The sequence below is a fragment of the Brassica oleracea genome, chromosome C8 (assembly GCF_000695525.1).
Source record: "Brassica oleracea var. oleracea cultivar TO1000 chromosome C8, BOL, whole genome shotgun sequence".
In the NCBI taxonomy this organism is placed as follows: domain Eukaryota; kingdom Viridiplantae; phylum Streptophyta; class Magnoliopsida; order Brassicales; family Brassicaceae; genus Brassica; species Brassica oleracea.
In genome coordinates this window covers 20,919,587-20,931,193 of record NC_027755.1, presented here as the reverse complement: position 1 = coordinate 20,931,193, position 11,607 = coordinate 20,919,587, and the positions used below count along the sequence as shown (strand labels likewise).

The 11,607-nt window shown below is 37.0% G+C and overlaps 3 protein-coding genes and 1 long non-coding RNA gene across 7 annotated transcripts in view; all 4 read right to left on the bottom strand.

Moving 5' to 3' along the window:
• Positions 1-1,706, bottom strand: part of LOC106310269 — an 8,472-nt gene extending 6,766 nt beyond the window's left edge. For 2 of the 4 annotated variants that reach the window (XR_001263744.1, XR_001263743.1), the window contains exons 1-6: positions 1,657-1,706; positions 1,533-1,580; positions 1,127-1,450; positions 661-903; positions 467-566; positions 247-365 (exon numbers count right to left, since the gene is read on the bottom strand). This is a non-coding gene — a long non-coding RNA (uncharacterized LOC106310269). Of the gene's footprint in view, positions 1-6; positions 144-246; positions 366-466; positions 567-660; positions 904-1,126; positions 1,451-1,532; positions 1,581-1,656 lie in introns of those variants that run through there. The other 2 variants (XR_001263746.1, XR_001263745.1) reach the window with 2 other exon arrangements.
• Positions 1,707-1,768: 62 nt separating this feature from the next.
• On the bottom strand, positions 1,769-3,592 carry LOC106308914 (probable fucosyltransferase 7). The gene is made up of 3 exons (XM_013746017.1): positions 3,475-3,592; positions 2,055-3,365; positions 1,769-1,841 (listed from the first exon to the last, which is right to left on the bottom strand). Exons 1-2 carry the CDS (start codon positions 3,590-3,592, stop codon positions 2,182-2,184), a joined length of 1,302 nt encoding a protein of 433 aa, XP_013601471.1. The 3' UTR covers positions 1,769-1,841; positions 2,055-2,181.
• A 1,641-nt stretch (positions 3,593-5,233) lies between these two features.
• Positions 5,234-6,950, bottom strand: LOC106310825 (probable fucosyltransferase 9). The gene is made up of 2 exons (XM_013748051.1): positions 6,719-6,950; positions 5,234-6,628 (listed from the first exon to the last, which is right to left on the bottom strand). The coding sequence occupies exons 1-2, from the start codon at positions 6,912-6,914 to the stop codon at positions 5,247-5,249; spliced, it is 1,578 nt and encodes a 525-aa protein (XP_013603505.1). The 5' UTR covers positions 6,915-6,950; the 3' UTR covers positions 5,234-5,246.
• Positions 6,951-7,236: 286 nt separating this feature from the next.
• LOC106310455 (fucosyltransferase 6-like) lies at positions 7,237-9,195 on the bottom strand. Its single transcript, XM_013747688.1, has 3 exons — positions 9,009-9,195; positions 8,512-8,931; positions 7,237-8,358 (listed from the first exon to the last, which is right to left on the bottom strand). Exons 1-3 carry the CDS (start codon positions 9,193-9,195, stop codon positions 7,328-7,330), a joined length of 1,638 nt encoding a protein of 545 aa, XP_013603142.1. The 3' UTR covers positions 7,237-7,327.
• Positions 9,196-11,607: the final 2,412 nt, after the last annotated feature.

The window sequence follows — 11,607 nt, the reverse complement described above, 5'->3', positions numbered from 1 at the left end:
ATTATTATCTTTTATTTCATCGCATGTAAAAAATGCTTGCAATATTTGGTAGCTTTTCATGTGTGCTTATCTTTCTAATCATTCATTTGCTTTGCAGCAATCTCCAGCAACATTAACTTCATCGTTGGTCTCTGTTTAAGAAACTGAACTATTCGTAAACTCAGGAGTTGTTGGCTGCCGGAATGTTTATGAAACAGCTGTGTTTCATTATAACTAAACCTTAGTGTAATTAAGAAAATATCTTACATGTAGCGTCCTACCAATGTTAATGAGTGGTCTTTTGGTCGTCTTGTCTTTGTCGGGCCTTTTTCTTATGAAGCAATCTTCGATGAAGTAAGCAGGCTGCTGTACCTAGGCTTTGATTACTTCAACAAACAGGAGTTGATGAGCAAGGTTTTAGAGAATATTCATACAAAATTGGATCACATATGTTTCTTTGTGACAACTATAATTTGTGGGACCTGACCTCTGCAGCATGGCCGTTAATCAGCTTCGTCATTTCACCATCGAATGCGACAAACACGGTAGACTCTGAGACATCTGAGACCGATAGCTGCACACAGTACCTGCATAATATACAGAGTTGACATTTGGTTAGCCGTGCTAAATTTTAAGGTTTTTCTTTTTTTGTAGTATAAAGTTAGGTTGAGTATGGATTACCTAACAATCCCAGTAACATCAGCTGGTCATAGGTGCGGAACCTGGACATTTCGGGAGGAGTAAGGTTGATGGTTTTTGAATCTAAAAAATGTTTTATCGGTGAATCCGATAGAAACTGGTGAGTCTGAGAGTCTGAAGCTTTGATGAATCCTTTGTAACATCGAAACAATGAGCTCATACATGGCTCCTTCTTAGGGAATTTGAAAGGTGTTCAGTCGATGTGTGGTCCTGAATGAGAATGGTCTGCGATCAATAAAAGAGAATCAAAAGTGAGCAAGTTAAATAAAAGGGAACCAGAAATGAATCTGGGAGTTAGCCATTAGCAGATGGGTTCAGAAAGGCAAAGTGATTCAGGAAGGTATCTCACACGCTCTGTATATATACTCATTCCAAGTGATCTAGAAGGCAGTAAAGACTCAATAAAAACAAATAGTGAGATAAATTGATTAATGTCATTACAACGCACCATTACGTTTCAGCACGAAAGTGAAGGGGTGGGGGTCTGGCGGCAGTTTGTAGCTGTTGATTATTTTCTGAAGTTGAGCGTCGAGAGGATAGAGTTGTTGCTTAATAGGGAAAATACGTATGGGATTTCGTTGCAGTGTCCATCAGTGCGGATATCTAGGTGAACATGTAATAGTGTCCCAGTAGAGAGAAAGAGAGAGATATGCAATAACTTACAGCAAACCTTAGAAGCAAGCATGATTTGCCAACACCAGAATCACCAATCAGCTCCTATGTAGTAAATGCTGGTGATCGTTCTGAAACGCTCTTGACCTGTTGTGGCCCACTGCATAATTGGTGGTAATACTAAACAGAATGAGGATATAAATTTCAATCTGAGTTATCTGACACGACTCAGGACAACTTACAATCTGGAGTTTGATAGTTTTTCCATCTTGTTCGACAGTGTGGATTTTCTACAAAAGATCATTACAAAATTTCAACTTCTAATGATTTTACCCATAACCAACTGATGAGTGGAAAGAGGCTTACGAAGTCAACACCAATGGTGCTGATGTAGCTATCCAGGTAGAAAACATCCTGTACAAAAAAGAAATTGAGACAACACTTCAAAAGAGCAACAACAACATTGAGTATAGAGAGAGAGAGAACCTTAGAAGCAAGCAGATTTATCAACACCAGAATCACCAATGAGCAAAAGCTTGAACAGATAGTCACTGCAAAAGAAGCATGTAAGAACAGAGGATCAATTCGATAATTCTCGAAAATTCAACAACTATTATTTTATATAATTAAAAATCATCTGTGAATTCAAGAAAAAACAACATGTCTCAACCAAATTTCATAGATCTAATAAAAAATACGATTAAACATAATAACAAAGCCAAAATTGGTAAACGTCTCATGGTTTTTATGAGGAACGTTCTTACTATTTAGGATTCCTGGGATCGAGCTACAGTAACAACAGAGAGGAGATTCCACCGATCTTTTGTCGGTGAGAACAAAGATTAAGTCGGGGAGAGATAAGAAAACGACGGCTATGTGCCGACGACGTGCTTAAATACGTCTTTGAACACATTTATAGTCGGTGCTTTGAACATTTACCCTCTCTTCACTTGGCTGATAAACTTCAATCATCTCTCCTGTTGAAGTCGGTTGTTCCCAAAACATTCTCTTTAACTTTACAGAGTACTCTGGGTGCAGAGACGTGACAAGAACAACTTTAAGTAGTCTCTTGCTGCTTCTTGTTGATGTGTTCTTGACTTGTGTAGCTGCTAATTCAGGCAACAGTTTCTCTCTTTCTGTACACGCGATGATCTGGTCCATGACGTGCTGTAAATATCCAGCTCGTCTCTCGAAAACCCTTACTTGGATCCCAAGTCTCTCGTCTGCTCTTGATAAGTAAGCATTGTAGGATCTTGTGACCAGTCCCCAAACTTTGTTTGTCGGGTGAAGAAGATACCGACTCAAGTGGTGGAACACGGTTTCTTTCTCGGGGAACATCTTGATGAGTTCGGTCTGGAAACTAGGGATCAACCATAGAGACGGGACAAAGTAAATGTTGGATTTAACGACCAGCCAAGGCACTTCACCGATGAATGTTTTTTGATCTTCTCCACAGAAGAACATCTTATCATCATCACTGTAATCAGAGACTAGATAAAGATAAAGATATGAAGGTATTGATGTTTCAGTCAAGTTAGGGGAACTGTTTTTCAGCATTGTTCCGTAACAATGAGAGTTTCCCCTGTCGTCGAAGAAGCGGTCTCTCCTCTTACCACCCATCAACGGAAAATTGCGAGGAAGCAACCAGGAAGTAGCTGGAAAAGGCTCACAAAAGAGGTTGCTTATACCACTGCGTTGGTCAACAAGAATGACTCTCTCTGTCAGGAGAGCATAGAGGAATACAGAAACCAGAGATATTATTCTGTTTGCAAGCCCAGAGAATGGAACCCAAACGATGTATCTGCATTCACCAACAGATTCACTACTTCCATTCCCAGGCTTAAGGCCAAGCTTCTCTGTTGCACTCTTGTAAGCATCTGAGCCTGGACCGCAGCGCTTGTGAAGCTTCTCGTAGCTTCTAAGCTTAGAGACGAGATAAGCAGATGGTTTGTGTGGTGAGGGCTTGCGCAAAGACGGCTGGTCATACCTACTCAGGCAAGATTCCTCATCAAACTCCGTAGCAAGAAGCCCTCCTCCTAGCAGTTTCTCCCTTGGTCTCTTAGAACCATAGGAATCTTTTTTTATTTTTTTTATTTTAACAACATGGTAGAAAGAGAAGTCAAGTGAGCATTTCTTTTAATTTTTGCCATATTTTTGAAAATAAACAACTATTCGAATTGTTACCGGTGGTTGTGAGATTAGACTTGAGACGGTTGAAGATGTTAGAGGATGGTGGTAGTAGTAGTAGTAGCACGGAGCAAAGTAGGAAGCAAGTGGCGATTGTTACTGTGAGTTTCTCCATACCGAAGATATATCTTAAACATGTGTTTCTACGTATACTTTGTTGCATGTAATGATATTAATACTGCCTCTTGTGTTCAGTGTGAAAGAGACTGCCATCAATCAAGAGGTGAATGAAAAAAAAAAGAGATCTACACGGGTATGCTTGAATCGTTATCTTCAAATTTACTTCCAAAGTTTAATGCATTACTTGTTCTGTAACGTTTTTTTGGATCGTTTTGTGAACTAAAACATATTCTATTTTTCCTAATTAGATAAGTGAACTTTAGAATGTGACATATTAACCCATGCATACATCTATATATAATAGCAAACCTGTGTTAACCGCTGACGTCATCAATTTTTTATAGGAAAAAAAATGTTTGATCCAATGGTCAACATTTTTCATATTTTATGATCTAATGGATATAAAACACTCTTTCTATAGATGATGATGTCATCAATTTTTTTGGCAACTCTTCTATCAACAGACATCTATTTTAAACAACACATCTTTTTAAGAGACACAATGGCAACTCTTCTTTCAACCGTCATCTATTTGAAACAACACATCTTTTTAAAAAACCCAAATCATACATTTTCATCTAAACAACACATCCTTTAACCAACATACATTTTCATAATTTATTTAAACATTCAACCCAATAGTCAGAATTATTTGTTTTTATCATCTAAAAGACATAAAACACTTTCGTTGAATTCACTATTGTCAGCCAAAAAATTATATTTGACAAAACTTTCTTTATTTATTTAAACAATGCATCCTTTCACAAACATAACTTTTCCTAATTTTAAGTATTTTTTATATATCGAAGCAACACATCCCTTAACAAACATACGTTTTCATTATTATTTAAAACAATGCATCCCTTAGCAACATAAATTTTCCTAATTAAAATAATTTTTCAAAAAAATCTGAAGAGATACAATCCGACGGCCGTAATTGTTTGTTTAATTATCTAATGGTCCAAAATTATTTTGGTGTATTTCTTAAGTCGTATCGCAACTTTTTCTGAAGACTTTTCATCTGAAAAAACACACACCTTCTAGAGTTGTCCTTGATGTACCTTTTCATGATCTATATATTGAACTTTTTACAGCAAAAATCTATTAAAAATATACTTGGTTATTCATCTTCTATTTCATTTTCTGTATTTGTTTTTGATCTCTGTCAAGGTATGTCATCTTCTCCTTCCTTTTAAGTCACAGTCATTATTGAATAGTTGATCTGTTTACGGTGAGAGTTACCACTAGGTTTTGATGGTTTTTAAGAAGTAGAGATCAAAGCCTTACTACTTTTAAATAAATATCGTTAACGTATCACGAAGAGTTTCGCATGGGGAAGTTTGTATTACAGAAAATCATTAGTATTTGTATAAGAAAATACACAAGACGACACTCATTATAAAGTCACTAAATATAGGGGTCAGACAGTGAGTGGAAATCAGACATTTGAGAGATATTTCGACTGAATAATTAACGACGTAACTTGCGATTTATACATTTAATTTCCGTGTTGTATGAAAGAATTATCTGATTCATTTGTTTTTTCTTCAGAGCTAACCTGATTTATATGCATTCAATGGGTTACAAACTTTGGTGATTATTTTGAGTTTTTAGAAAGTTTGGTAGGTAACATTAATGAAAGGTTACAATCAAAGTTCATCAACTAGCTTAATCCCTGTGATGCGATCCTCACAGTACTTAACAAAAGGGGTTGTTTTGATTGTCTCAGCTTGACAAGCAGAGATTGGTGCTTTAAGAGAACAAGGCTCCATTGACATGGCCCTAACACACGGCGGGTCAGGAGCCTTTTTGTGCCTTGGCTCGTAGAGTATCCATGGCTTTAATCCTCCTAGACCTTGAGCTACGTATCCAAACGTAGACCTTGTGCTTGTCACAAGCTTATCAGTTAAACTCAGAAGATAGATCTCCGCGAGTGCCTTTTGGTCGTGAAGCTTCTTGTCTGTTTGTTGAACCCTTTCTCCACTTGGCTGATAAACTTCGATTAACTCTCCCGTTGAACTAGGCCGTTCTAAAAACATGTTCTTTAGCTCATCAGAGTACTCTGGATGAAGAGATGTGACGAGAACAGCTTTGAGTCTCGGTGTCTTCGTTATATTTTGTGATCCCTTTGTAGCTAGTTCAGGCAAGAGCTTCTCTCTTTGTGTGCATGACACGATTTGGTCCATCACGTGCTGGAAATAACCAGATGGCGTGCTGAACACTCTTATTTGAAGCCCTAGCACCTCGTCAGCTCTTGATAAGTAAGCGTTGTAGGATCTTGTGACCATTCCCCAAACTTGGTTTGTCGGGTGGAAAAGATAATGGCTCAAGTGGTGGAAGACTGTGTCTTTCTGTGGGAACAGCTTGATGAGTTTGGTCTGAAAACTAGGTATCAACCATAGAGATGGAGCATAGTAAAGGTTAGATTTCACTACTAGCCAAGGGATGTTCTTGATGAAAGATTGGTTCTCTTCACAGAAGAACATCTTATCATGATCCCTTGAGTCATGGAAGATATCAATATAAAGATGTGACGGTGTTCTAGTCGAGTTAACGGTATGATTCTTCAACATGGTCCCGTAACAATGCGAATGCGTACGGTTAAAGCTATCTATCTGATCAGTCAATGGAAAATCCGAAGGAAGTAACCAGGAAGTACCGGGGAAAGGCTCACAGAAGAGGTCGGTTATATCGTTCCTTTGGTCGACAAGCATGACTCTATCTGTTATAAGAGCATAGGTGAAGACAGAGACCATGGAAAGTATTCTGTTTCCTAGACCAAACATAGGCGTCCACACTACGTACTGACAATCACCACCGTTACTGTTTATTAAATTGTTGTTACCAAGCTGCTTTGTAGCTCTCTTGTAAGCATCTGAGCCTGGACCGCAACGTTTGTGAAGCATCTCATAGCTTCTTAGCTTAGAGACAAGGTTTGTAGATGGTTTGAATGGTGAAGGTTTGCGTAAAGATGATTGATGGTACCTACTCAAGCAAGATTCCTCATCAAAACCTGTTGCAAAAAGGCCTCCTAGTAGAAGAACATGAAAGAAAAGATAATTCAAGTGAGCATTTATGTTTTTTTCCAACGAAGTTTGAAATGAATTGGAGAATTTGTTACCTGTGGTTGTAAGATGAGACTTGTTAAGGTTGGAGATGTTGTAAGATGGTAGTAGTAGCACCATTGAAAGTACTAAGCATGTGGCGAATGTTATTGTGAGCTTCATCATACCTGAGATCTTAAACAAGATGTTGTCTTCCAGTTTCTTCATGTTGAATCTGAGTTTTGGATGAAGGAGATGCGAGTGGGCTCTCATGTTGTGACCGTCACAAGAGGAAGCTCTAAACTGTATATGCTTCACTACAATATCTTCAAATCTTGATGCATTACTAAAAGAGCCAAAGTCTTAAAAAGATGTTAAAAGAGAACTAGAATATCAATTACCCAATAAGATCATTACATGTCATATTTATTATTTATCATGTTTAATTACTGTAAATATTTTTCCATATCTGACCAAAAAACAAAATATGTTTCCACATCAGTCTTTTGTAATATGATTTGTTTCCAAAATTTAGACAGATGCCTACACCGATTTTTTGAACGACTAGACTAATACGACTTTTGGAACACTCGTTATTATAGACGAGAATAAAAAGAGAGAAAATATGATCCTCTGTTTCAGTAACTCAATAAACAAATGAAACCAGCTATAATAAACAAGACCTATTATAACTCATCAAATAGCTTCAGACCATCATTGTCTCGATCCTCACAATGCTTTACAAAAGGAACAACCTTCCCTGAGTCAGTTCCCCAATCAGCATCACATCCATGAGAGGGAGGAGTAAGGTGACAAGGGTCTATCGACGTGGATCGAACACAAGGCGGATCAGGAGCTGAAGCATCCCTTGGTTGATAGAGCAGCCAAGGCTTTAAACCTCCTAGACTATGAGCAACATATCCGAACGTGGACCTTGCGCTTGTGACAATGTTATCCGTCAAACTCAGAAGATACATCTCGGCCAAGGCCTTTTGGTCGTGAAGCTTGTTATCAGTTTGTTGATACCTTTCTCCACTTGGTTGATAAACTTCTATCAACTCTCCTGTCGAGCTAGGTTGTTCCCAAAACATGTTCTTGAGGCGATCAGCGTACTCTGGATAGAGAGATGTGACAAGAACAGCTTTGAGTTTCTGGCTTTCAGACATATTGAGTTTTGACTCTTCTTGTGAGACTACTTTTGGTAATAGCTTCTCTCTTTGCGTGCATGACAAGATCTGGTCCATGACGTGTTGGAAGTATCCCGCTTTGTCGCTGAACACACGTATTTGAATCCCGAGCCTATCGTCTGCTCTAGCTAAGTGAGCGTCGTGGTACCTAGTGATCATACCCCAAACTTGATTGGTCGGGTGGTAAAGATAGCGAGCCAAGTGATGAAACACTGCTTCTTTCTGTGGGAATAGCTTCATCAGTTCGGTCTGAAAAGTTGGATTAAACCACAGAGATGGAACAAAGTAGACGTTGGCTTTGACTATCAACCAAGGAACCTTATCGATCATATCTTGATCCTTTGTGCAAAAGAACATTTTATCTTCATCTCTTGAATCATGTAAGATATGAAGATATAGATGCCTTGGGGTTGAGTTCGCGCTAATGGCATGATTATTCAACATTGTTCCGTAACAACGAGAGTACTCCTTGTTGTATCCATCAATCTGCTTCATCAATGGAAAGTCACGAGGGAGTAACCATGAAGTACCTGGAAACACCAGAGATCGTTAGCTCAACTGGAAAGGACTCTGGTCATTGTGTCAGAAGTCTACAGTTCGAGTGACGGCTGAGACGAAACTAATATTACATGTTGCGGTTTCGGACCTGACCCGGATCTTTTAGTATTTAAAAAAAAATGTACCTGGAAACGGCTCGCAGAAGAGATCACTAATGTCTTTGCTTTGATCAACGAGAACGACTCTGTTTGTCAAGAGAGCATAGAGGAAGACAGATGCAAGAGTGAGTATTCTGTTTCCTAGCCCGTAAACCGCAACCCACACAATGTATCTGCATTTACCAACGGATTTGCTTGCGTAATTCTCATCGTCATGACCAAGATTCTTTGTTGCTTTCTTGTAAGCTTTTGTGCCTGGACCGCAACGCTTGTGAAGCTTCTCATAGCTTCTAAGCTTAGAGACAAGATATGGTGATGGCTTGTATGGCGAAGGCTTGCGATACAACAATGATTGAGTATACCTACTCACGCAAGAACCTTCATCGAAACCCGGTTTTAAAAGCCCTCCTATAAACTTATCATGGAGTGTTTCTGATTCACTTGAACCTATTAATCACAAGAAAATGAAAATAAAAGTCAAAAGAAGTTATTAACAAAACATATGAAATGGTTTATTTTCTTACCGTTGAGTGTAGCATCAAGAAGTTGGTCGTTGAAGTTGTTAGAGAATGTTGAAGTTGTTAGTAAGATTACAGAACCAATGAGTAAGCCACTAAAGATGACTGTTATAGCAATCTTGATCTTTAGACCCAAAGCCCTGAAAACATCACCGGAGATCTGAAACATGTTGACTTTAGTTTGTTTGAGCATGAGATGATTCAAAAAGAATTATATATATCTAGCGTGATTATTACAACTCTTATTCGTGATGCAAGGTGGACGAAGGTTTATATTTATGAAATAAGAGTATGAATATTCTAATGTGTCATTGTTGAGTTGTGACTATCAACGAAGTCCGAACGTGACTCTACCTTCGTTTAATGTATAAAAAAGTCTTTGATCTTCGATTTATGCGAACCTTCAAGCTGTATTGATATTTAATAAATTAAGAAATGACCAATGAGCGGGTTGTTTTGAATTATCAACAATAGTTATAAATTCAAAAACTTGGAATCTATACAAACATCACATGTCATGATCATTATTATTACTATTATTTTACGGTAATCCTGTATTAGTATTTAATTGACAAATCATGTTCATTTATGTATTCAACTAATAATAATCTTTGCTCAGATCCGAAAGTTCGCGTTGTTGACTGAGCATAAATAAATTTCGATAAGCCGAGCTTCTTAGAAGAATGGTAAGTACGAGTTTTGTTTAATTACAAGAAACAATGTCATCATGTGACGTGGAAATCTCAAAAAAAAATTGTTATTTATAATGATGTCTTTTCAACTGTTTTGTGGACAAATCACATTCAATGTTTTATATTTATTTTTATTTGAAATTTTTTTAAATTTACTCTCTTCCAGAACATTTGTACAACCTAATGATACTTTGTAACCTAATGCTACTTTGTGCAAAAACGAAAACTTATAGAAACTTTCAAAAGAAAAGAATAAAAAAATCATCTATTCCCAAACCATATATCTCCATGGCTTTTTCATGTCTGTCTCCAACTTGTTTTCTTAAAGAAAAAATTTTGTTTCTAATCATCTTATCCAAAATTCTGATAAGACGAGCGGGGGATTGATGGCTTTCTTTCACCCGGCGAGTGTTTCTCTCGTGCCAAATAGTATGGGCTATTGCTTGGAAACAGTAACGGAAGAGTAAGGTTTTGGTACTGTCCTGTAGCCCAATCACCAATCTTTGCAACAGGAGGGACCATTGAGCCGATACACCTACACCTGCCACACCCCTAATTGTTCTCATCCAAACTTCTTTAGAAAAGGACCAATCAAAAAATAAATGGTCTCTCGTTTCAGTAGCTATATTGCACAATCAACAGGTAGAGACAGCTACCACTTGAGAATCCTATCTCCAGTCGATAGTCTGTTGTCTGTTGTGAGCAACTAACTATGTGGGAAAGGAAAATTTAGGAGTGGCTTCTTTATATTTATCATATTCAATTTGTTGATAGTTTTCAAGGTTTAGTTTGATTTGTTCTTTGAACTCGGTTTTACGAAAGTATATAACGTCAATGGTTTTTTTTTTGTTCTTTGCTATAAAAGTCTAAAGTAAATTTGGTATTTGGATACATAAGTCAGATTACTTGTCCTTTGAAACTAAGTGTCTACAATTAGTCAAGCTATTCGAAAAATAAGAATGACCATCTCTTATGGCTCTGAATCGATGACTTTATCCATATAAATCTTTTAAAATTGTTATTCTACATCTTTTATTTCTAGTTCTACACTTCTATACCGATCAATTTGCGAAAAATATTTGTGTTTAACATGGCCGAATTTGAGCGAAGTCCAATGTGACATTGGTCGTGACTCCCAAAAATTTTATAAGTTTTTTAGATAAATTATAGGCCTCTAAATTATAGAATAAATTACTACAAAATTTTTAAAAAATGTTTCAAACTTCCCCCATCCGGCCATCCCCAAAAATTTAAGATCCGGTTCAGGTGCTCAACGTTATGTTTTTAACGTATACCTTTTTATAGTCTAAGATTGTGTTAAAGAAACTTCTATTTGAATCTATTTAATAAAATATGAAATTATAATGTAGAAAACCAGTTTACTTGCAAATTATAATCAGCGGACTCCCAAACCATCAAAATGAGAAAACAATAAGTTCCATGAAAAAAATATAAGAAAACAAAGGGATAATAACATAACTCTAGCAAAGTTGCAACTACCATCCAGTAAAATGAGAAAAGAGGAGAAACATAACTATAGCAGAAATATATAAATTGTCATTGTTACTGTATGATAACATGTATGAATTGATTGTGTGTTGTTTATAAATTGTTTACTACAATCATCTTAATCACAGATATGTTCATCAAGAATTTGTAAAATGAGAACAAGAAGAAATACTGTTGTAGAATATTTTGTATGCAAAGTGAAAACAAGTTTTAGTTAGATTAATCCAATTAACTCGTTTCACAATTTTGTAGTAGCAAATTAATAAATGATTCTGTTTGGCTGAGATTTTTAAACCGAACTGAACCGAAAAATTCGGTTTTCGGTTAGCTCCGGTCGGTTCAGTAACAAAAAAAAATGGAAAAAAAGGAAAAAGGTATGCTTAAACGGTGATGCACAAAAGGGT